The sequence below is a fragment of the Macaca thibetana genome, chromosome 3 (assembly GCF_024542745.1).
Source record: "Macaca thibetana thibetana isolate TM-01 chromosome 3, ASM2454274v1, whole genome shotgun sequence".
NCBI lineage: Eukaryota > Metazoa > Chordata > Mammalia > Primates > Cercopithecidae > Macaca > Macaca thibetana.
The window spans coordinates 142,188,908-142,214,532 of record NC_065580.1 but is presented as its reverse complement, the minus strand read 5'-3'; the positions used below and the strand labels follow the sequence as shown (position 1 = coordinate 142,214,532).

The 25,625-nt window shown below is 44.5% G+C and overlaps 2 protein-coding genes across 4 annotated transcripts in view; one reads left to right on the top strand and one right to left on the bottom strand.

Moving 5' to 3' along the window:
* ARPC1A (actin related protein 2/3 complex subunit 1A) overlaps positions 1 to 25,625 on the top strand; it is a 374,209-nt gene that overhangs the window by 34,176 nt on the left and 314,408 nt on the right. The gene's annotated exons all lie outside the window — the stretch shown is intronic.
* SMURF1 (SMAD specific E3 ubiquitin protein ligase 1) overlaps positions 1 to 25,625 on the bottom strand; it is a 123,047-nt gene that overhangs the window by 15,960 nt on the left and 81,462 nt on the right. For 2 of the 3 annotated variants that reach the window (XM_050783963.1, XM_050783964.1), the window contains exons 2-11: positions 19,559 to 19,597; positions 18,307 to 18,415; positions 14,832 to 14,965; positions 14,619 to 14,684; positions 12,226 to 12,301; positions 9,271 to 9,512; positions 8,419 to 8,503; positions 6,656 to 6,802; positions 4,780 to 4,978; positions 2,828 to 2,931 (exon numbers count right to left, since the gene is read on the bottom strand). In XM_050783963.1, the coding sequence (XP_050639920.1) occupies positions 2,828 to 2,931; positions 4,780 to 4,978; positions 6,656 to 6,802; positions 8,419 to 8,503; positions 9,271 to 9,512; positions 12,226 to 12,301; positions 14,619 to 14,684; positions 14,832 to 14,965; positions 18,307 to 18,415; positions 19,559 to 19,597 (1,201 nt within the window). Of the gene's footprint in view, positions 1 to 2,827; positions 2,932 to 4,779; positions 4,979 to 6,655; positions 6,803 to 7,998; positions 8,077 to 8,418; positions 8,504 to 9,270; positions 9,513 to 12,225; positions 12,302 to 14,618; positions 14,685 to 14,831; positions 14,966 to 18,306; positions 18,416 to 19,558; positions 19,598 to 25,625 lie in introns of all 3 variants that reach the window. The other variant, XM_050783965.1, reaches the window with a different exon arrangement.

Genomic DNA, 25,625 nt, shown 5'->3' with positions numbered 1-25,625 from the left:
GGACAGACACAAAGGCAGAGAAGCTGTCCAAGAAAATCATGAGAATACACGAAAAATATCAAACAAAAACAGTTCTGTATTGTACTCAAAAGAACAGAAAGGACAGCCAGAAGAGATGAGACTCTGAATCCTATAAAGTTTCTTTACTACAAAGGCAATGTTGCTGAATTTGAATTCATCCCAAGTTTTGGAGTTTCGATTTAGGAAGAACCTTTTTTGAAAAAGACAAAGACCTTCAATTGTCTAGACAGGAAGTGATTAAAATATAAGCAAACGTTCCAACCGAGCCATGGACCACATGAAGATACAATCAGCTGTGTTCTGGAAGTGGTAGGGGAAGCAATAACTAAACAGGGGAAGCTACAGAAAGGACTTCAGGACTAAATACTGGGGAGATAAGTGTAGCCTGACTCCCACAGATCGGATAATGAACACACTCCTGCACATGTGTAATACACGTGCAACTGGAATCGCTCCACCTCTCTCTGAGATAGGTATGACCCCATTAGGAGGAAGACTCCAGTGGTGAAATAACACTGCAAGACCAAACTGGAGGTGGCAGAGCAGGGATTCCCAGCTCTTCCCACTACAGCATCATGTCAGTCAAGGGAAATTTGCAAACACTTGTCTCCACGCAGAAGACTGGACGACTACGGAAGACGCGGAAGGAATGTAACTCCTACCAGACCAAACCAGGGAGTCCAACAGCTGAGTAACAAGCATTTCAGAACGACCAAAGAAAGAAAATGTGCGAAGAAATTAACAAAAAGTAAAATTCATTCATTTGGCACGTATTTACGGAGACAAGTGCTCCGCTGTGTGTTAGCTGCTGTTCTAAGAACCGGGGATCAGCTGTGAACAAGACAAGGTTCCTGGCTGTGTGCAGTTTGAGTCTCTCGGAAAACGCAGACGAGAAACGGAGACATCACACCACACAACCATGAGGTGGTCACAGCATGACAAGGGAGGACGCCAAGAAAGGGGAAGCTGCGGGACGCCCAGGACAATGGACCTCACCCAGGGAAGCAGTGAAGTCTCACGACGACAGTGGCACGGAGGAGCGAGAGAACTGCCATCAGGCTGCACAGAAGCCTTGCAGGAGACACAGCGGGGCTGTCAGAAGGTATGATGTGTAACCGTCCTGGAGGACTTGAAGTTCAAGGGGCAATAGAGACAGTGAAAGCTACTGGGGAGGGAAGCCAAGGCGGGAGGATCACCTGAGGTCAGGAGTTCAGCACCCACCTGGCCACCATAGTGAAACCCCATCTCTACTAAAAATACAAAAATTAGCTGGACATGGTGACTCGCTCCTGTAATCCCAGCTACTCAGGGGGCTGAGGCGCAAGAATCACTTGAACCTGGGAGGTGGAGGTAGCAGTGAGCTGAGATCCAGCCAGTGGACTCCAGCCTGGGCCACAGAGTGAGACTCTGTCTCCAGAAAAAAAGGGAAGAAGAAATTCTTGGAAAAATTAGAATTTGTTCCAAAAAGTTAAACAAATTCTAGAAACTATTTAACCCCTTAATGGACAATATTTTCATTCATAATAATATAAACCATATAAACTTTCATCCCTTTACAAATAATTGGTAGACAGGCATAGGAGACTCACCAAATTTTGGTTACCGAAGAGAATGTAAATCTTAACCTTGACAATATAAAAGTAGTATTACAGATGACAGAATTTAAGAGGCAGAAGGAATGCTGAAGAGAAGTTACAAGTATGAATATCCTGTTCTTATGTAACTGAGAGGTCCAGAGATCATGTCTCTAGTTGATAAATCAAAAACTAAAGGTGAAAGCACAGGACATGAAGTTACAAATGAGGGAAGAACTAAAAAGATTCATATTACTAAATTGAACATGAGAGTAACTAGAGTCAGTCTATCTTCTGTATATGCCCATAAATCATTAAATCCAGAAATAATAAGACACCTATTCAAACAAAGAGCTAAATGAGTTAAGGAGCAGTTGTCTTAGCCAAGCACAGTGGTTCACACCTGCAATCTCAGCACTTTGGGGGCCAAGATGGGAGGATGGCTTGAGCCCAGGAGTTTGAGACCAGCCTGGGCAACATAGTAAGACCTCATCTCTACAAAAAACTTTTTAAAAATTAGCCAGGCGTGGTGTTACACACCTGTAGTTCCAGCTACTTGGGAGGCTGAGGTGGGAGGCTGGCTTGAGCCCTGAAGGTTGAAGCTGCAGTGAGCTATGATTGCGCCACTGCACTCCAGCCTGGGCAACCGAGCAAGATTCCGTCTCAAAAAAGACAAAAAAGAAAAATTGTCTTGAAAGTGAAAAGAGGCAGGACGTGAAATAGCAGCTTTTCATCATTCTATTCTGGTTTTTAAATATCATTTTCTTGAATTATTTTGACCACAATTTCAACATTTTACATATAATTATTTTGACATGAATGCGATTTACATGCAGTTTACATGCACAAATGCAGTCCCTGCCCTGCTCCCTGCAGAAAATCCTCTACAGAGGAGAGCAAGGCCACCTCCTGTGTTAATTTCAGGAGCATGTCCTGAAATTATGTTTCAAAAGAAGGGAGTGAGTTTAAAAGCTGAATTCTAGCTTTACAAGAAGTTGATTAGTGGTGATGATCATGGATATTCTGGTAGGTTATGGCAAGAGGCTGGCACGAGCACGCTCTGAGGAATTCCTGTTAGAGGGTGGCTGCAGCCAGCGCATGCTGGCCCGACTGCTCCAGGGAGACATCAGCCCTGCCCAGGAGTGCTTGGTGATGAGCACTGGAGAAGGGCAAATGACTTCTCCTGAAAAGACGGAAATCCACGCAGCAGAGAAGGTGAATTAGCAACTCACCTGGCCACGCCACCGTAATCCAAACCTTCTTCCCCGCGGAATTTCACCATTAGCCGTTTCTTCAAGTCTTTGGGTCGCATCTTCATTATCTGGCGGTAAGACTCCTGAATAGCAACATCACAGTTTCAGAGAGAAGAATATTTCTTATTCTTCAAGTTATAAGCGGTTATTGGTAATGGCGCCTGGTTAAGAATACGCATCCATTCCAATTCAAGTTTTATCTGGCTCCTAATCGGAATGTTTCTTTGGTATCTAGTATATTCCATCATCTTTTTTCTCAGTTTCTCCCTCTGAGACAACAACAAAACAAACACAATGCCAGGAAACACTAACCTTAAGGGAAACACGTGTCTGTTTTCAGTGAATCACCAAGGAGTGAAGGACAAATCTCACTAGGGTTGGTTTTTCTCTGTATAGATTAATTTCAGTGCACACTATAAACAACTTATGTATTGCAACCAAAATCAAGACGTTAGAAAGTCTGAATGCTAAGGGAGTTCTGAGCCTGTTTTTATATCTAAAGTGAAAAATCACATTTGACTTCACACTGAGTCAAAAAGCAAAAAGATTTTAAGTTTTTAAGTAAGACATAAGGTGGCTTAAGCACAGCACAGAACACAGGTGATCAGCCTGCTATTCCCTCAGACTCAGCACTTGAAGTAGAAGCTACTACATGTCTGTAGATGTAGATTCAGTAACAAAGTACTTAAGAATTTTTTTATGCTTTAAATTTAACGCAATTCAAACTCCAGCAACCCAGCTGGGTGCAGTGGCGCACACCTGTAATCCCAGCACTTTGGGAGGCCAAGGTGGGCGGATCACCTGAGGTCAGGAGTTCGAGACCAGCCTGGCCAACATGGTGAAACCCCGTCTCTACTAAAAATACAAAAAATTAACCGGGTGTGGTGGCGGGTGCCTGTAATCCCAGCTACTTGGGAGGCTGAGGCAGGAGGATCGCTTGAACCTGGGAGGCGGAGCTTGCAGTAAGCCGAGATCACGCACTCCAGCCTTGGCAACAGAGCGAGACTCTGTCTCAAAAAAAAAAAAAAAAACAAAAAACACTCTGGCAACCTGAGAGGGAAAGAGGAAACAATCTGGTAGTTAAGTCAGTACTTCAGCGCTTTTCTAACCCTGCAACAAGGGCAGACATGCAGCAGGCAGGGCTGGGCACTGCGGCCAAGCTGCCCATCCAACACCCAGGCCCAGCCCTGGCGGTGGGGAAGGCGCTCAGCTCCTCGCCCCGCTGTGCTCCCTCAGCACTGTCACCCAGGAAGAATCTGTGCTCTGTCTCCTTTGATCATTTCTGACAGTGTCTCCACAAAGGAGGGCAGGAAATGGCCCAAATGCCATGGAGATTTTTCCGAATGGTCAGCTTTCTTGGGAAAAGGGCCAGTCTGTTTAGAGATCTGCTCCTGCAGGAAGCCGTGTAAGGGACAGAACCTGTCCCAGGAGCCACCTGCTCCCCGCCAATTTCCACAGGAGAAGCAGGACGGCCCCCAGCCCCTGAGCTGCCCTGAGAAGGACAGCCCTCAGATGACATCTCGTACAAGAAGAGAGGAGGGAGACTGCCTGGCTCTGGGGAAGGCGCAGATTGCAGGAATATTTAACCTGCATCATGTAGACAAGGCGGTTCCCACTATTTTTTAGTGCTAGTTTCTATGAAAACCTAGAGGTGAAACTATTTAGTTGTCTCCCTTTTTACCATGAGAGGAAATAAATACCGTTCCCTCCCTCTACACAGGCTGTGGTTCTGACAAACTCTGCACTTCCCTTAGTAATAAAATCAATACCTGAAATACCAAGAGAAAGAAGGGTTCCCTGAAACGCAGACATCACCCACAAAGCAGTTCATTTAAAGCAGCCCTTTAAAACAAAGGCATTTGAGATTCCTTTGTCTGAGCTGCCTTATTTGTTTCTGAACAGGGTCTGGGCAGTGGCCCTAAACTCTCTACCTCGAAGATTTCTTCTCTGGACACTTCGATGCGGCAGTGACCAGCTTGGGGCTGCTGAAGCGACAGTTCGTGTCTGAGGACTTTCAGCTTCTGGACTAGATCTCTTTCGTATCTCTGGGCAGGAAGCTCCTCGTCCTCCAGAGAGCCCTCGCTGGGCAGTGGCAGCGGCTGGCTGGGCTCCTTGAGTTGGCACTGGTGACTTGGGAAGAAGAGACGCAGAGAGTCACTCTGAAGCCCCGGCCAGGGGAGCTGCAAGCACCCACATACGCGACAGGGTAGGCGGAGAGGGCTTGCTACATGCACCTTCAGGGAGAATTTGCTTCCCTGATGGCATAACCAGGTACCTAGCTAGCTGTGTAAAAGTCGCTGATGGCCACATTAGCCTAAATATAGGTCTACAGTACAATAAAGGAGGTACCCCAGGCCGGCCGTGGTGGCTCAAGCCTATAATCCCAGCCCTTTGGGAGGCCGAGGCAGGTGAATCACCTGAGGTCAGGAGTTCGAGACCAGCCTGGACAATATGGTGAACCCCGGTCTCTACTAAAAATACAAAAAATTAGCCAGGTGTGGTGGTGGGCACCTGTAATCCCAGCTACTCAGGAGGCTGAGAGAGGAAAACCATTTGAACCTGGGAAGTGGAGGTTGCAGTGAGCCGAGATCGCGCCACTGCCCTCCAGCCTGGGCGACAGAGCCAGACTCTGTCTCAAAAAAAAAAGGGAGGTACCCCAATTCCAAGCAACCACTTATCTCGCACATTACTACTACAAATAAAAATGGAAATGGTTGTCATTTATTATGCATCTATTACACACCCATGAGATGGACCAATACCATCAGATGCACCTTGGCAGTTAGAATGAAATGGAGATGACGGGAAAAAATTTTAAAGGAGATAACAGTGGAGAGCTCAAATGAAATCTAATGATAGGCACAACGGACCGCTCAAGTGAAATCTAATGAAAACCATCCCTCATTTTTACCGCCAAGAGATTTCCATGCCTGCTCATTGAGAGCAAACTTTCAGTAAAATAAAAGGAGGAGGATTAGTACGGTGACAAAGTGGCAGTTGTCCAGTTTAAGTTTTGCCACTGAGACACACAGCTGTCGGTAAAAAGAGCTATGTCGAGGGTGGGAGCAGTGGCTCATGCCTGTAATCCCAGCACTTCGGGAGGCCGAGACAGGCAGATCACCCGAAGTCAGGAATTTGGGACCAGCCTGGCCAACGTGGCAAAATCCCATCTCTACTAAAAAAACAATAAATTAGCCGGGTATGGTGGCAGGTGCCTGTAGTCCCAGCTACTCAGTAGGCTGAGGCAGGAGAATCACTTGAACTAGGGAGACGGAGCTTGCAGTGAGCCGAGATCGCGCCACTGCACTCCAGCCTGGGCAACAGAGCGGGACTCTGTCTCAAAATTAAAAAAAGAGCTACGTGGGATGTTTGGCTCTGAGAACACAACAGGCCTGGAACACTAAATATGGGATCCAAGAGAATTCCCAGTTCCCAGGTATCGAGTTCCCCACCGTGCAGGCACTAGGGGGAGGACATCGCCTATCTCTACTTCTCAACCTAAGGGCGGCATGTCTCGAGAGCGCTGCCTGCAGAAGCTTCCTTCGTGAAGCTGCCTAAGACTCCCATCTCGGTAAATTTTATCTAGGCTGCAAGTAAGAAAAGGGTAGCAGCAATCTAGGGCTTCACTGCTCTTCACAGCTAATTTAAGAGTTTAAAATATGCAGTTATCCACCAAATATCTAACATCATTTTGACCACGCTTATTACCCAACCAGCAAGGCAGTCAATACATTCACACAAATCAGTCCAAGAAAACATTCAATTATCAATGAAAGAGGTCAGCAAAAACTATTTTTAAAGTCTTACTTCATGATGTGGTGTAACCTTGGGTCTGTAAACTGGGTTGTTCGGTTATTATGATCTACAAAATATATCCTCCCAGAAACTGTACTTCTGACTTCCCAGCCCGGCGGCAGTGGTCCAAGTTCATCACAGTTCACACTGTTAAGGTCTCTACCAAAATGGAAGATACAGAGAGGTTTCTCCAACTGAGTACGGAGGAATGAGGCCAAAAGTCAGCAACAGAAGCCACAGAGGTTCCTTATCAAGGTGTCTGTGTCCCAGCTCTGCTAAGATGGACCTTCGTGGTGCTACTTACGCCAAACCTCCACTCAGTCCAGGCCCCTCTGTTGCAAACAGCGGCAACATCCAAGAGATTAAAAACCAAACTTTCAGGCTGGGTGCGGTGGCTCACGCCTGTAATCCCAGCACTCTGGGAGGCGGGCAGATCACCTGAGGTCAGGAGTTCAAGACCATCCTGGCCAACATGATGAAACCCCGTCTCTACTAATAATACAAAAATTAGTTGGGTGTGGTGGCGGGTGCCTGTAATTCCGGTACTTGGGAGGCTGAGGCAGGAGAATCGTTTGAACCCGGGAGGTGGAGGTTGCAGTGAGCCCAGATCACACCATTGCACTCCAGCCTGGGTGACAAGAGCAAAATTCCATCTCAAAAAAAAAAAAAAAGGAAATTTGAGCGCTTATAACCATGATAAGGAACAGGGGCTCCCCACGGAATATCATTTCTTATAGGAAAGAAGGCCCAAATAGTAGGAAGTATCTTAGTGCTGTCAGAAAACTAACTGAATTCACAAGTGTCATTAAACGCTCCAGGCCAGAAGGGTTTCTTCATTGGAAAGTTCTCAGACAGCACCAAGCTTTTCAGGGGGAAGGGAGAATACAGGAACATGCATTCAGAAACTTGCTTCTAAACAGTTGCAGGACAAGCCATTCTCATTTTCAAATGGGCTTTTTGTTCAACAAGTATTTTCCACGCTAAGAATGATTATTCTCCTGATTAATCATTTCAACACAATCTACAGTCAGAAGGGAGCACAGCTTTACCGACCAAGATGTTTCTAATTAACACAAAAGCCTGTCATTTCTAACGGGGTACAAAAGAGACACCGCATTCGTTTGCAGGTAATATATTTCCAGTCTCATTATAGGTACTGAGTCATAAATTAAACACAGATTTGGAAAATCAAAGACAGGAAGTTTATTCTCAGATGAAACAAATTATGAATAAAAAGGAACTAAGTATTACCAAAACTCGTATTAGGTAGTAATGCTATTCCAAAAGGAAATAAAAAGCAAAGAAAAGAAACAAAGAAACTTAACTCTGTTATGGGGTGGGGGGGTCTCTCTAACCTGGGCTCAGATGTATGGCCTTGCAGAAGGAATTCGTATAGAAAAGCTTCATCTCCCCCAGGAATGGTCCCCGAGGGACTGAGGCAATGGGGACAGTAAAGTAGAAGACAGAAAGGGTAACAGAGTCTTTACATTTCCTTGACTTATGACAGAAAATTTTAAGCATATAAAAAATGAGCGATCCTAAGGAATCGCTGTGTAACCAACTTCAGCAATGATCACGGTCAACCTCGTTTCAAACGTACCCCTGGCCACTCCCCCCACCCCAGCTTATCTGAAGGAAATCCCAGACATCAATATCATCTCATTCATCAATATTTTTAGTTTGAAACAAGAGCAACACATCTGGGAGAGGGCACTGGCTTTTCAAGTCAACTGCTGGAAAGACAGCTGGGAGGGTGTGCATTTCAGGAGGCTTACCTTGGTATCCTAGGGTCGTGCCACGTGCTAACTCCGGTCTGTGTGTGCAAAAAGTAAACCTGGCCCTGGACTGTTGTTCTTTGTTCTACACAAGAAATCAGGGATCCACATTAGACAACTTGAGTTCCAGGGAGAGTCTGTAACCAACCCTCGATGCCCTCCCTTCTGGTATTATCTACATCTAGCTAACGCTCCCCGTCTTCTCCCGGTTCTTCTGAGGTGGCCAAATAATCCCCTCTTCTCCGTCTTGCCCCATGCTCTCCTTTCCAGAGCACTACAGACATCCTCATCTAGCCTACATGTTATCTTGGTTGGCTCTGGTCTTCGTTTGCCTAAGATTTTCACTTGATTTCTAGACTGGGAGATGTGGAGCAATTGCTGAAAATTCATGCTTAGCTAGATTGAGCACCATTTTCTTCCAGTTGTCTTTACACTGCCACGATTATCAAATGGCATAGCCATGCAAACATCCGCACTTACGGCACAAACAGGCTACTCAAAAAAGGTTAAAGGCCGGGTGCCGTGGCTCATGTCGGTAATCCCAGCACTTGGGCGGCTCAGGCAAACGGATCACTTGAGCCCAGGAGTTTGAGACCAGCCTGGGCAACATGGCGAGACCCATTCTCTACAAAAAATACAAAAATTAGCTGGACATGATGGTGTGTGCCTGTAATCCCAGCTACTTGGGAGGATCACTTGAGCTAGGGAGGTCAAGGCTGCTGTAAGCCAGGATCATGCCACTGCACTCCAGCATGGGTGACAGAGCGAGACCTTGTCTCAAAAAAAAAAAAAAAGTCAAGCTCGTGGAAACAGGGCAGATGGCACTGGCCACAGCAGGGTACATTCTCTCACCGTAGCCTTCGGGCAGTTCCGGGGACTGGTGGCCGTGTGGTCGGTTCTGGGGCGTCTGTAGTGAACCTCGCACATCAGGGTTTCGAAGCCGCTGTGCCTGAAGTCTTTGATCTTGACTTGGGGACTCCACAAACCTGCAGTTCCCTCCTCCGGCAGCAGCACCGGTGCTATCTGTGTAAGGGGCTGGTTCCTCCATGAAGCAGCTGAGTGGCCTCCCAGGCCCTGAGTCTTCATACACCGATCTGAAAGGGACGAGAGCAGGCAGGCATGGTGTCACCATGGAGGAGTCACAAGACCAGCGCCCTAGGGCTAGTGTCCTGGGGACACTGTCACATACATTCATTTGCTTTCCTTTAACAATGTCCAGTGTTCCAAGGGCCTAGTTTTGTAAAATTCACCCTGTGCCACTCAAACAGAAAGACAGACTCTTCTAAGAGGAACAGGTGGCTGGAGTGTCCCCAAGGCCAACTGTACAGTTTCACTGTAGGGTAGACTGGAATGATTAGAAGAAACCAGCCTTAGACCCAGAGGAGTTCGTGAAATGAGATCTCATTTTTCTTGATTTAAAATCACATCCAGGCCGGGTGCGGTGGCTCACATCTGTAATCCCAACTTCGGGAGGCCAAGGTGGGCAGATCACTTGAGGTCAGGAGTTCAAGACCAGCCTGACCAACATGGTGAAACCCCATCTCTACTAAAAATACAAAAATTAGCTAGGCATGGTGGCACATGCCCATGGTCCCAGCTACTTGGGAGGCTGAGGCACGAGAATTGCTTGAACCCAGGAGGTTGCAGTGAGCCAAGATTGCACCACTGTACTCCAGCCTGGGTGACAGAGCAAGACTCCATCTTGAAAATAAAATAAAATCATATCCAAATACTCCATTTTCCTTGTTATTTTACTCTATAATGAAACTCCTGGTTACATAAAATACCAAAATACCTTTAGGTACTTTTTAAACATCAATCTTTACCCCCTGAGCAATTTTGAAGACAATTTACCTTAATAGGCTACTGTCCCTTAGAAGCAAATACTTTTTTAAAATCTTAGATTGAAAAATTTCAAATATGTACAAAAAATGAGAGACCAGTACAATGAACCCCCCGTGTCCACCCCTCCCAACTAACCATCATCCAATGTCCACTCTTCCAATCCCCCCCACCAACCCCAACATTTTATGATTTCATCCTTAAATATTTCAGCCTCTAAAAGGATCTATATTGTCCCTCTAAAAGACAAGGACTTTTTCCATTATCACGACTAAAAAATGTTCATTAATTTTTTAAAAAATCAAATGCCAGTGTTCAGATTTCTCCAATTGTTTCATAAATCAGGATCCAAAGTCCACACCTTGCATGTGTAGCTATGTCTCAAGTTTGTTTTCATATGAATTGTTGACAGTTCTCCTCCCCTCCTGTCTTTGCTTTCCTCGCAGTCTATCTGTTGAAGACAGTGGGTGTCTGTCCTACAGAGGGCCCCATTTTGGATGCTTGTTAATTATATTCCCTTGGGGCCGTGAGACACACTCCTGGTCCCCAGTATTTCCAAGAGGTGTGTTAACGTTGGATCATCTCTCTTCTGTGATGTTAGCAATTATTGATTGTTGGCCAGGTCCATTAATTCATGGGGGACTGCAAAATTGTGACAGTGACCAATGACAGTTCGGCAGTTTGTTTTTAGTGTGTTGAGTTCTTTCCCCCGTCATTATGAACCCAAGGATTTTTAATATATTTGATATGTTCCAAATTCATGGCAGTTATAATTCTTTTCTTCTCTTTGAGCCAGGGTCTTGCTGTGTCGCCCAAGGTGGAGGGCAGTGGTGTCATCAGGGTTCACCGCAACTGCAAACTCCTGGACTCAAAGCAATCCTCCCGCCTCAGCTTCCCTAGCAGCTGGGACTATAGGTGCATGCCACCATGCCCAGCTAATTTTTTTGTTTGTTTGTTTTGTTTTGTTTTTTGAGACGGAGTCTCGCTCTGTTGCCCAGGCTGGAGTGCAGTGGCGCGATCTCGGCTCACTGCAAGCTCCGCCTCCTGGGTTTACGCCATTCTCCTGCCTCAGCCTCCTGAGTAGCTGGGACTACAGGTGCCCGCCACCGCGCCCGGCTAATTTTTTGTATTTTTAGTAGAGACGGGGTTTCACCGTGGTCTCGATCTCCTGACCTTGTGATCCGCCCGCCTCGGCCTCCCAAAGTGCTGGGATTACAGGCGTGAGCCACCGCGCCCGGCCCCAGCTAATTTCTTATTTTTTAATTTTTTAGCAGAGACAAAGTCTCGCTATATTGCCCTGGCTGGTCTCAAACTCGAGACCAAAGCCTCCGGCCACCTTGACCTCCCAAAGTGCTGGGATTACAGGCAGTTATAATCCTTATTGATGCTCAAACTCACCCATCTTTGGCCCATGGGAGCCTCTTTCATTGGATTCTGAGTCTTTCAGGCACAACCTGAATTGTTGTTGTTGTTGTTGTTTGTTTTTGTTTGTTTGTTTCTGAGACAGGGTCTCACTCTGTCACCCAGGCTGCAGTGCAGTGGCGCAATCTCTGCTCATTGCAACCTCCTCCTCCCAGGTTCAAGCAATTCTCCTGCCTCAGCCTCCTGAGTAGGCTGGGACAACAGGCTCCTGCCACCACGCCTGGCTAATTTTTTATATTTTTAGTAGAGATGGGGTTTCACCATATTAGCCAGGATGGTCTCAATCTCCTGACATCGTGATCCACCCGCCTCGGCCTCCCAAACTGCTGGGATTACAGGCGTGAGCCACTCTGCCTGGCCAACCCCAGTTGTTTTTACAGCTTCCTTAATAGACAAGCAAAGTGGTTCACAGTTTTATCCCAACATCCTTATGCATCTCAAGCATTCTGCAGAGTGACTTAAGGAGCGAAGGGCACTCTCCTATAGGCCGAGAGATTAAGGCAGCAGAGAACTCAGCCTGCCTCTCGCTGTGGTCATACGTACCCTTCATTTTCTAACAGTCCCCTGCAGTCCACCACCGAGCCGCCAGTTCCTATTCTGTCTCGTGTCTGTAAACTGACTAAAAGAGAAAAGAACGACTTGTGTTAAAACCCAGCGGGGTTTACATAATTATAACACAGTGAGTCACTGCTCATTTAGCATTTATGTACGATATCATAAAAAATGAGGCATATGTGTATGCATACACACATATATTCCTATGCTTTCGAACACGAAGCATTTTACTCCAGTAGCTGCGTCCTACTTGGAATATTCCTTGTAAATGTGGCTCAGAAAAGGGTGCTATGTTTCTTCTGGCCTCCATAAAAATAACAATGCAATATTCAGTCCCTCTATTTTTAAGAAGATTTATTTTTTAAGAAGACTTTTTTTTGGGCCGGGCACAGTGGCTCATGCCTGTAATCCCAGCACTTAGGGAGGCCGAGACGGGTGGATCGCCTGAGCTCAGGAGTTTGAGACCAGCCTGGGCAACGTGGCAAAATCCCATCTCTACTAAAAATACAAAAATTAGCCGGGCATGGTGGCTCACACTTGTAGTCCCAGCTACTTGGGAGGCTGAGGCAGGAGAATTGCTTGAACCCAGGAGGCGGAGATCCTTACAGTGAGCTAAGATCGCACCACCGAACTGCAGCAGGGGTGACAGAGTGAGACTCTGTCTCCAAAAAAATTGAAAATTAAAAAAAAATAAAGAAGTTTTTTTGGGGGGGATTAAGTCTCACTGTGTTGCCCAGGCTGGCCTCAAACTCCTGGGCTCAAGCAATCCTCCCGCCTCAGCCTCAGAGTAGCTAGACTATAGGCATGTGCCACTGAGCCCAGTTTTTATTTCTTAAGAACATTCCGACTTAAGTTTAATAAAGACACAGAGAGGCCAGGCACGGTGGCTGACACCTGTAATACCAGCACATTGGGAGACCAAGGCGGGCGGATCACCTGAGGCCAGGAGTTCCAGACCAGCCTGGCCAACATGGCGAAACCCCGTCTCTACTAAAAACACAAAAAATCACCCAGGCGTGGTGGCGGGCAGCTGTAACCCCAGCTACTCAGGAGGCTGAGGCAGGAGAATCGCTTACACCCGGGAGGCAGAGCTTGCAGTGAGCTGAGATCGCGCCACTGCACTCCAGCCTGGGCGACAGAGCAAGATTCAGTCTCAAAAAAATAAATGAATCAAGACACAGAGTACATTTAGCATCTGCAAAGTCTAAGTGAATCTAAATATTTATTCTCTATCTTTACTATGAACAAGACTTTTATAAGTTGTTTTCAGTTACTTGTTTTTCTCCCTGGCACATCCCTCCACAAAGAAAAAAAAAAAGAAATTACACACAAGAAAGCATTCAGTGAGAACTTTTTCATGATGGTAGATTTCAGGGTGTATGCCTGCACTATTCCTTTATCTTGAGTCAGGTCTACACAGGACAATACCTAGAAGATTTGGAGTTAGAATCACTCCAGTATGCTGCAGAGAGACCGTTTTGATTCCGTGCAGCAGTGCTTACAAGTCAATATCTCAGTTACCCTAAAATACTACTAATACAAATGGGAGGATAATAGGGTGAGCTATTTAACAGCTGAATCACTTCCAACAGACTGCCTCTAGTCAAACTTTGTAATGTTAGCACACTTTAATTTTTCACTCTAAATAATGCAATCCCCTGGCTGTAGAGATTATATTACATGGAATTCTTCACAACTCTTTGCTTTTTACGTATATGATGGGGCTTCCAGAAGCAACTGTTTCCCAACTCCTGTATGTGCGGCCACCATTCTTATTATCTACCCTTGGATAATGCAGTCACAAATGTAGTGTCCATAAACGTGATGATTAAAATTACATTTAAAATTCTAACCCTAAATCTTTCTGTACCCGAGTCATTTTAACTCAACTTTAAAAGCCAGGAGAAGGGGACCGGGCGTGGTGGTTCACGTCTGTAAGCCCAGTACTTTGGGAGGCCGAGGCGGGCAGATCACTTAAGGTCAGGAGATTGAGACCAGCCTGGCCAACTTGGTGAAACTCCATCTCTACTAAAAATACAAAAATTAGCCGGGCGTGGGGGCTCACACCTGTGGTCCCAAGTACTCGGGAGGCTGAGGCAGGAGAATCGCTTGAACCTGGGAGGCGGAGGTTGCAGTGAGCTGAGATCTCACCACTGCACTCCATCTCAAAAAAAAAGAAAAAACAGAAGGAAAAAAAAAGCCAGGAGAAGGGAATTAGATAAAATAATAAAACTTCCTAGTACTGAAGAGAAGGCCCCGTATGTGGTCTGGCCTCTGAGGCCCGTCGGCATCGTCAGTGCCTGTACGTGAGTTCTCGGCGATGAAGGGTTGAATGTAAGTTCTAGAAAAGCATCTCTTTACACAGACAAGAAAGTTCTTACCCACTATCTGGCCACGAACTGCATCAGTATCTGAGGGGTTTAGTTTGCATAGATCCAAACGCTGGTCTGTAAACAAACAATTCAAAACTTAACCCAAGGAATGTGAACTAGGGAGGAAGGCAGGAATTCAGTATTCAGCAATCGAAACAAAAAACGATGCCTCCTAAGCTTTCTTCGGTTGCATTAAAAGGCAGGAAAGCGTTAGGTTCTTACATCCGGTATCTTTTAATCTGCTGATGGCGTTGGAAAGCAGCCGCACACAGCCCAGGAAGCCAGCCCCCTGTTTCTTGTGAATTTTCTTGTGGTTCCACACGCTAATGGTTATCGAATCCGTTTTCCCAACATATCTGGAAAGAAAGAGCAAAACTCAATTTTGTGTTTCTTTCTTTTTTTTTTTTTTTTTTGAGATAGAATCCTGCTCTGTTGCCCCCAGGCTGGAGCGCAGTTGCGTGATGGCTCACTGCAACTTCTACCTCCCAAGTTCAAGTGATTCTCCTGCCTCAGCCTCACGAATAGCTGGGACTACAGGTGTGCATCACCTTGCCCAGCTAATTTTTCTATTTTTAGTAGAGATGGGGTTTCGCCATGTGGCCAGGTTGGTCTTGAACTCCTAACCTCAGGTGATCTGCCTGCCTTGGCCTCCCAAAGTTCTGAGATTACAGGCATGAGCCACCATGCCCAGCCTTTAATTGTATTTCTGAATTATGATAGCTCAATGAGATTTTCTCTTTAAGAAATCTTATAGAATAATGTTGCCTCTGTATTACACACGTAACAGGCATTTAATAAATACGTGTCCATTAATTTCGACTGGCTGGGAAGAAGAATTACTTTGCTCCTTACAGAAGGAGCAAATGTAGATAACCACATGATAATAATAATCTTATAACAAACTTACTATATTTTATTTATTTATTTATTTTTTTTTTTTTTTGAGACAGAATTTTGCTCTTGTCGCCCAGGCTGGAGTGCAATGGCGCAGTCTCAGCTCTCTGCAACCTCCGCCTCCTGGGTTCAAGGAATTCTCCTGCCTCAGCCTCCTCAGTAGCTGAGATTACAGGCACCTGCCATCATGCCTGGCTAATTTTTGTATTTTTAGTAGAGACGGGATTTCACCATGTTGGCCAGGCTGGCTGGTCTTAACCTCCTGACCTCAGGTGATCCACCTGCCTCGGCCTCCCAAAGTGCTTGGATTACAGGTGTGAGGCACTGCACCTGGCAAATTTACTATATTTTAATAGTTGCATAGGACAGAAACATGATTCATAAATTCTCACCAATTAGGTTTGATATAGAATACTGGTTTGTAACAAGGGACTACTTACAAACCTATGGATCTATTCGAAGTACACAAGAGGACACTAAGACATTAAACCTCCATTTACTGTCACTGCAAGTCAACCACAGAGACAGGAACTCAACCCACTTACAGAGCCTCAGTGTCACTGAAACTGAATCTTAGAATATAATTCTTAAAAATCCCACCCAAGGCCGGGCACGGTGGCTCACGCCTGTAATCCCAGCGCTTTGGGAGGCCAAGGCGGGCGGATCACGAGGTCAGGAGATCGAGACCATCCTGGCTAACATGGTGAAACCCCGTCCCTACTAAAAACACAAAACATTAGCCGGGCACAGTGGCGGGCGCCTGTAGTCCCAGCTACTCAGGAGGCTGAGGCAGGAGAATGGCGTGAACCCGGGAGGCGGAGCTTGCAATGAGCCAAGATCTTGCCACTGCACTCCAGCCTGGGCAACAGAGCGAGACTCTGTCTCAAAAAATAAAATAAAAATAAAAATCCCACCCAAACACAGTATAATTTGTGTTAATTAAAAGACAATAATCTTTCAGGATTACTTTGATGAAAATATCTTAGTAGGAACATGAAAACTTGGGTGCATACAAAATAGTGGTCTTCATGGCCGGGCGCTGTGGCTCACGCCTATGATCCCAGCACTTTGGGAGGCTGAGGCAGGTGGATCACCTGAGGTCAGGAGGTCGAGACCAGACTGGCCAACGTGGTGAAACCCATCTCTACTAAAAATACAAAAATTAGCCGGGCGTGGTGGCGGGCGCCTGTAATCCCAGTTACTCGGGAGGCTGAGGAATGAGAATTGCTTAAACTGAAGAGGAGGAGGTTGCGGTGAGCCGAGATTGCGCCACTGAGCTCCAGCCTGGGCAACAGAGTGAGACTCTGTTTTCAAAAAAAAATTAAATTAAATTAAAAAATAAAATAAAATAGTAGTCTTCAAAATACAATCCAGTTTTTGAATGAATATAAGAAATTGTCTGATGGCTTTGATCAAATAAAACTGTATTTTCTGTTGCAGAAAATATATATGTACTAAAAAGCAAAAATTTCCAAAGTCAACAGAAACATATAGTCGTAATAACGCATTTTTTAGGCAGAGCACTGGTGGCTCATGCCTGTAATCCGAGCACTTTGGGAAGCCGAGGCGGGTGGATCACGAGGTCAGGAGTTCAAGACCAGCCTGGCCAAGATGGTGAAACTCCATCTCTACTAAAACTATAAAAATTAGTCAGGCATGGTTACAGGTGCCTGTAATCCCAGCTACTGAGGAGGCTGAGGCAGGAGAATCGCTTGAATCCAGGAGGTGGAGGTCGCAGTGAGCTGAGATCACACCACTGCACACTCTACCCTGGGTGACAAAGCAAAACTCCGTCTCAAAAAAAAAAAAAAAAAATGCATTTTTTAGGTAGAAACTACAACTAGGTTTAGGGTTTTGCTGAAAAACAGTAGCATGTGGAGTTTACAAACTACAGCCTTTTTTTCTGCTAAAATGGCCAGGAGATTGAAAAGTTTGAGGATCACAGGTATGAAACCAAACCATAAAAAATCTATGAAAATGCCAGATGCAGTCGGGCGCGGTGGCTCACGCCTGTAATCCCAACACTATGGGAGGCCAAGGTGGGCAGATCACGTGAGGTCAGGAGTTCAGGACCAGACTGGCCAACATGGTGAAACCCCGTCTCTACTAAAAAATACAAATATTAGCTGGGGATGGTGGCGTATGTCCATAATCCCAGCTACTTGTGAGGCTAAGGTAGGGGAATCGCTTGTACCCGGGAGGCAGAGGTTGCAGTGAGCTGAGATCGTGCCACTGCACTCCAGCCTGGGTGACAGAGTGAGATTCCATCTCAAAAAAAAAAAAGGAAAAGAAAAAAAGAAAATGGCAAATGCAAGAACTTCCAAGTACATAAATTCTAAAATTAGGCAACGTAGACATTCATTTGGCCATCCGCTTTTGGTATCAATAAAAAGTCATCCGGCCGGGCGCGGTGGCTCCAGCCTGTAATCCCAGCACTTTGGGAGGCCGAGACGGGCGGATCACGAGGTCAGGAGATCGAGACCATCCTGGCTAACACGGTGAAACCCCGTCTCTACTAAAAAAAAAATACAAAAAACTAGCTGAGCGAGGTGGCGGGCACCTGTAGTCCCAGCTACTCAGGAGGCTGAGGCAGGAGAATGGCGCGAACCCAGGAGGCGGAGCTTGCAGTGAGCAGAGATCGTGCCACTGCACTCCAGTCTGGGCGACAGAGCGAGATTCCGTCTCAAAAAAAAAAAAAAAAAAAAAAAAGTCATTCTTTTTTTTTTTCTTAAATGTTTCTCGTAAAAGCTAGACACCTGCTTTCTTGCCACTCCGCATGGGGTTTACAGAACATTCAACTCACAGATCATAGTGCTGGTTCCACTTTGGGTCCAATGTGTTTTTCACAGTGTCGGTTGAGTGGCACTGCCCAGACCCATCCACGACAATCTTTGCAAAAGGGTCAGGGAGCCCTAGAGGAGAGAGGAGATGCACACCTAGATGAGACCTCAGATCTATCCATGTGACACAGAACACAATTCAGGCTAAAGGGAGCTTCAGGATCATCTCATTCGGTAAAGATTACCATTGTACATTTTGTTCTCTAATTTCAGGATAATTTCAATCAGCAAAATAAGTTATGTCTATTGAGCTTTCTAAGAGAGGACCTAGTATGCCTCCATACTCAGATTTTTAAAGGGAAGAAAAGAAAGTGACAAAAAAAAATAGGCTTACATTCAAATTTCTATTAAAGCGGGGCTAATTAAGTGGAGGGAAAAGTGTCTGAAAGTAATTGTATTTAGACTTTCTAAAAATTAATAGTGCCCCGAAATGTGTTTACTGATCTCTGCCTATCTTATCTATGGAAGCAAGTATTCACCAGGCCTTAATTCGGTTAAGTCCCTAAATGCTAGGGAATGAATCAGACAGGTTTATTACATCAGACAGATGGCAAAGTGGACAGTTGTCAGAGATAGAGATGGACACGAGCCACCATGCTGGAGCTTCCTGGCTACCTGGAGAAAGCCTTTGAGCCTAAGTTTCTTCATCTTGAAAGCGTGAATACTACTACTCAAGAACTGAAAGATGTCCTGTGTGGATCAGAAAGTGTGTGAAGAATTTAATGCTGCAGGCACTGACCAGATACTAGGTGACTTTCTTAAGGAGTGATTCCTTCCTTTAGAAAAAGAGTCTCTATATTTGCAATTCCTTTAATTACAGGATGCTGTAAATGTGATTTAATTTATAAAATCTGATTAACAATTTTATGCAAATCCAGCTGTTTTATAGAAAAGTGTTTCATTTGTATTAGAGCTGAGAATACATCATCCAGCAGAAAGCAATATTCTCATAGGTAGAGAGGCAGAAAAAACTGGGTGTGACCAGAACAGGAAATGAAAGGCAGGTTTTGGGTTATGATTTATTAAGTTCTGTGTCTTTCAGCTAAGGAACCCCCATGTTGTAGTCAACTGGGAAATAAAGTTTGGAAAACCATGGATTTCTATTAAGTAAAGGTCAGACTTTAAAGAGAATACACTCAATCTTTTTTTAAAGTTTAAAATTTCAGAAATACATGCATAATATTATAAGAGGAAAAAAAATAAGTGTTTACTTACTGAAGAAGTCTTTCTTTGCAAGGTTCTTGGCACATAACACTAAAAACAAAGAAAAATTACTCAGGTTAGCATTAAAGACAAGATTTCCATAATAGCTAATCTATATTTACACCAGAACAAAAAGACTCTAAAAATTAGCTTTGCCAAAGATTTGACTTTCAAATCTAGTATCACATGAAACAAAAAATGGACAACCATCTAAAAAGTGTTTTCTTCTCAAACTGAAGATCAACTATAACAAATACAAAATGCTTTAGTTTAAACTAAAAATCTTAAACACATTCAGATGGGTTTATCAATATGCTTTTTTTGTTTTTTTTTTTTTAAAGAGACAGGGTCTTGCTCTGTTCCCCAGGCTGGAGTGCAGTGGCATGATCATAGCTCACTGCAGCCTGGGATCAAGCAATCCTCTTGCCTCAGCCCTCCCAGTAGCTAGGATTATAGGCACACGCCCCCACCCCTGGCTAAATTTTCTTATTTTTGTAGAGATAGGGTCTTACTATGTTGCCCAGGCTAGTCCTGAACTCCTGGCCTCAAGTGGTCCTCCCACCTTGGTCTCCCAGAGTGCTGGGTTTACAGGCTTGAGCCACTGCACCCAGCCTACCAATATTCTCTTATACTGCATACAATCACATAAAAACCAATTCAAATAAAGACCTGAAGTATTTATCCTTATAGGTACTGCTAATGACAGAAGAAGCTATGCATTTTTTGTATTCTGATAAATAATACAACTTTGTAAATGTAAACTTTGTTATGTTGGAAAATAGTAAGCAAGGGGAAGGTAGTAAATAAATGAATATGGGGCCATCATCAGGGTGATGTGAACAAAATATGATAAAATGCATGTTAAGAACTTAGCACACGCTGGGCGTGGTAGCTCATGCCTGCAATCCCAGCACTTTGGGAGGCTGAGGCGGGCAGGTCACCTGAGGTCAGGAGTTCAAGACCAGCCTGGCCAACATGGAGAAACCCTGTCTCTACTAAAATACAAAAATTAGCTGGGCATGGTGGTACATGTCTGTAATCCCAGCTACTCCAGTGGCTGAGGCAGGAGAATCACTTGAACCCGGGAGGCAGAGGCTGCAGTGAGCCAAGATTGCACCACTGCACTCCAGCCTAGGCGACTGAGCGAGACTGTGTCTCCAAAACAAAGAACTAAGCACAGTATTGATGTATAGAAAGAATGCAATTAAGCCTCCTATTATTTTATTAATGAGTAATGAGGTAGTATCAATTACTGTTAAGACAGTTTGTCACCAGACATGCTTGCTACACAATGAAAGTGACTTTGTCAGGGAGACACTGAGGTGCTTTTGTCTTTTGCTTTACAGATTGTCCTCAATTTTAAGCATATTATATTTTATTAAGAACTTATACTTTACAAAAATGTGTTCACATAATATTGTTCTGTCAAGTTTCACTTAGTTTTATAAAAACTAAGTGAATGTCATAAGTGATAAGCTATATATAGCTTTATCAAGATAAATAGATATATAATCTATATATCTATAATATAGATATAAATCTATATACAATATATATAGATAATCTATATATCTATGTATATAGATATATAAAAGAGACAGGGTCTCACTCCATCACCCCAGGCTGAAATGCAGTGGCACAGTCATAGCTCACTGTAGCCTCAAACCCCTGGGCTCTAGGGATCCTCCAGCCTCAGCCTCTCAAGTTGCTGGGACTACAGGCACACACCACCACACCCAGCTAACTTCTTTTTTTTAAAGAGACAGTCTGACTACGTTGCCCAGGCTTGGTCCCAAGCTCCTGGCCTCAAGCAATCCTCCCACCTTCGCCTCCCAAAGTGCTGGGATTACAGGCCTAGGCCACCATGCCCAGCCAAGATATAAGTTATACAGCACACAATTCACCCATTTAAGGTGTGTAATAAAGTGGTTTTTAGTATACTCATGGGTTGGACAACTATCATTACAAGCAATTTTAGAACATTTTTATCATCCCCAAAAGAAACGCCATACCCAGTTTAAACTAACAATCGGAAACACATTCAGATGGGTTTATCAATATACTTTTTTTTTTACGAGACAGGGTCTTGCTCTATTGCCCAGGCTGGAGTGCAGTGGCATGATCCTAGCTCACTGCAGCATCAAACTCCTGGGTTCAAGCAGTCCTCTTGCCTCAGCCTCCCCGGTAGCTAGGATTACAAGCACACACCACCCAGCACACTTTGGGAGGCCGAGGCAGGCGGATTACTTGACATCACGAAGTGGTGTTAGATTCTGTCAAATGCTTTTTCTACATGTGTGGAGATGCTGGTTTGGAGTTCGGCCTTTGTCTATTGATACAGTGTGTGACATTAATTGATTTTAAGTTGTTAAACCAACCCTGCATTGTGAGATACACTCAACTTGGTCATGGTACACAATCCTTTTAATACGTTGCTATATTCAGTTTGCTAGCATTTTGTTGAGGAATTTCACTTCTATATTCATAAGGGACATTGGTTTGTATTTTCCTTTCCTTCCTAGGCTATGTAGTTTTGGTATCAGAGTGATACTGGCCTCATAAAATGAGCTGGGAAATATTCCCTTCTCCTCCTCGTCTTTTTGTGTTGTTTTGTTTTGGAAGAATTTGGGAAGAATTGGTGTTAATTATTTTTTAATGTTGGGTAGAGTTCATCAGTGATGGCCTCTAGACACTTCTTTATGAGAAGTGTTTTAAATTACTAATCCAATCTCTTTACTTTTTGTAAATCTAGTCAGATTTTTCCATTTCTTCTTCAATCAGCCCTGGTAGTTTGTGAATTTCCAGAAGTTTGTTGATCTCGTCAGTTTTTATAAGTCTATTCAGATTTTTCCCTTTCTTCTTCAGCCTTCGTAATTTGTGTCTTTGTAGATGTTTGTTGATTTCACCCATGTTATCAAATTGTTGGCATACACTTGTTCATAGTATTCCTTGATATTATTTCTGTATAGTCAATAGTAACATTTCTTTTTCGGAGTAATGTAATCCTTCCTTTCCACCTCAGTCTTTTTAGTGGATAGATCACTATTAATTCCACCTCCTGCTGATGTTTCATTTCTTGTTACTCTAATTACAAAAGTAATACATACTTGAAAATATGGAAATGTGAAAATAGAAAATCCACAGCCCTAAAACCTCATCATTACTGTTTGTCCAGCGTTTGCCTGGCTAGTCTCATGTGCTTATTTTTCCCATTGACATTTAGAATCATTCTAAGCAAGTTTTTAAACAATGACTTCACAAGTGAATAAGGAAATTTTTTACCTATTTACAATATTGAGTATTCTCATTCTTGAATGTAGCATATTTATCCCTTTATTAAGTTTTTTGATGCCCTTAAGTGAGTTGGGTTGTTGTTTTCTTTTTTTGAGACAGAGTCTCTGTCGCCCAGGCTGGAGTGCAGTGATGCGATCACAGCTCACTGCAGCCTCGAGCTTCCCAGGCTCCGTGAGCCTCCCACCTCAGCCTCCCAAGGAGCTGGGACCACAGATAAACACCAGCACACTTGGATAATTTTTTTGTAGAGATGGGGTTTCAGTATGTTGCCCAGGCTGGTCTGAAATTCCTGGGTTCAAGCAATCCACCAGCCTCGGTCTCCCAAAATGCTGAGATTACAGATGCGAGCCACTGCATCCAGCTGAGATTTTAAAGTATTTCATAAAAGTCTTGCACGTTTCTATTTGGGTGGATTCTTTGGGTATTTTTTGTTACTATTGTGAATTGAATCATTCCTTTTGTTGCATTTTCTCATTGTTATTTGGATATAGACGAGCTATGAGTTTTCTCGCATTAATTTGAAATCACCCATCTATTTGGGCTGTCTTCACATGGGCCTATAATGTTCTGTTTGCTTCAGCTTTCCTTTTCTTTTCCAAAGCTTGGAATATCTCAACAGCTCTCCTATAAAACTCAAAAGTATCCAAAACTGAAGTTCTTCCCAATCTGACTAGAAACCTGGTCCTCTCCCAGGATCCCTCAGTTCAGAGACCTTAGCAGCCCCCATCAAAGGAACAAGCGAGGCCGGGAGCGGTGGCTCACACCTGTAATCCCAGCACTTTGGGAGGCTGATGCGGGCGGATCACAAGGTCAAAAGATCGAGACCATCCTGGCCAACACGGTGAAGCCCCGTCTCTACTAAAAAGACAAAAACTAGCTGGGCGTGGAGGTGCGTGCATGTAGTCCCAGCTACTCGGGAGGTTTAGGCAGGAGAATCGCTTGAACCCAGGAGGCGGAGGTTGCAGTGAGCTGAGATCACGCCACTGCACTCCAGCCTGGTGATAGCGAGATTTCGTCTCAAAAAAAAAAAAAAAAAAGGCACAAGCGAGAAGACTACATGTTCTCCCTTTTTCCTCTCAATCTCACATATGTTACCTTCTTAGCATCTCCACCCTTGTCCAAGTTCCCAACACAAGCTATGATGATGTGACCGTTTCAAGACTTAAATCTCATGTCTATCTTCCTTTTAAAATTCTCCAGTGCCTTCCCCTTGCAAAACTCTAGCCTTGTGAGCCTCCGATCCCTCCCCACCTCCCTGTGCAGTCTCAAATATTAGCCACCAATTCTGGGCCCTGGTTTTCGGAGGTGCTGGTGCTAGATTGCTTCTGAATAGAATAACCCGGTCACATGTCTCACAAATATTAATCTTTGCTCATACAGTGTTTGAGTTTAAGGCTCATTCCAGTGGAATCTGGTTACATCATAAAGTGGGGAAAGGTCTCAGCAGTGTTAGCACAAAGAAAATTTTGCTTTGGCCAGACAATGGCTCATGCCTGTAAGCCCAGCACTTTGGGAGACTGAGGCAGGTGGGATTGCTTGAGTTCAGGAGTTCGAGACCAGCCTAGGCAACATGGCAAGATCTCATCTCTATAAAAAAAAAATACAAAAATTAGCCAGGCAAGGTGGTAGGTGACTGTAGTCCCAGGTACTTGGAAGGCAGAGATGGGAGGCTCACCTGAGCCTGGGGAGGCAGAGACTGCAGTGAGCCATGACCACACCACTGCACTCCAGCCTGGGTGACAGAGTAAGACTCTGTCTCAAAAAGAAAAAAAAAAAGGAAAGAAGAAATTTGCTTCAGTTCTCCATAAGGATCATTTAGGGTCATTCTTAATATGGTTAAGTCAATGGTATATTATTTCTCCTACTAAAATAGCTTTGTGATCAGGACATGGAATTTGGTCCACTCTAGAGATATACGAATAAAAGGTAATTCATTAGACAGCATAAAATCTCATTCTATGTAGTTTTTTTTTTTTTTTGAGACAGAGTCTCGCTGTGTCACCCAGGCTGGAGTGCGGTGGCGCGATCTCGGCTCACTGCAACCTCCACCTTCTGGGTTCAAGCGATTCTCCTGCCTCAGCTTCCTGAGTAGCTGGGACTACAGGTGTACACCACCACGCATGGCTAATTTTTTTATTTTTAGTAGAGACGGGGTTTCACCATATTGGTCAGGCTGGTCTCGAACTTTTGACCTCATGATCCACCTGCCTCGGCCTCCCAAAGTGCTAGGATTACAGGCGTGAGTCACCGCGCCCGGCCTTAGATCTATTTTTTTTTTTTTAAATACATTTATGTACCAATACGAGTGAGGTTCTGGGGATATAGCAATGAACAAAAGACACATTTCCAGAAAACTGAGCTTATTTTTCAGTGTGGACCAATGCATGGCTTCTTCAGTTCCAGCCAGATCATGCCTTTTACATCCCATAATTTCCTAATCACATCCCATAGTTTTCCTAATGTTGGGGATATGGTCAAAGCAAATTACATAATGTTCACAAAGCACTTGAAGACATGGAAAGGAAGTGTTTTGCTAACATGATGTACATTCAGTTAGTAAAACGAGCTTCTTTTACCTGGCAAAAGACAGGGTTACAAAAATACTACTTGAGGCCGGGCACGGTGGCTCAGGCCTGTAATCCCAGCACTTTGGGATGCTGACGCGGGTGGATCACATGAGGCCAGGAGTTCCAGACCAGCCTGGCCAGCATAGTGAAACCCCGTCTCTACTAAAACTACAAAAAAATTAGCCGGGCGTGGTGGTGGGTGCCTGTAATCCCAGCTA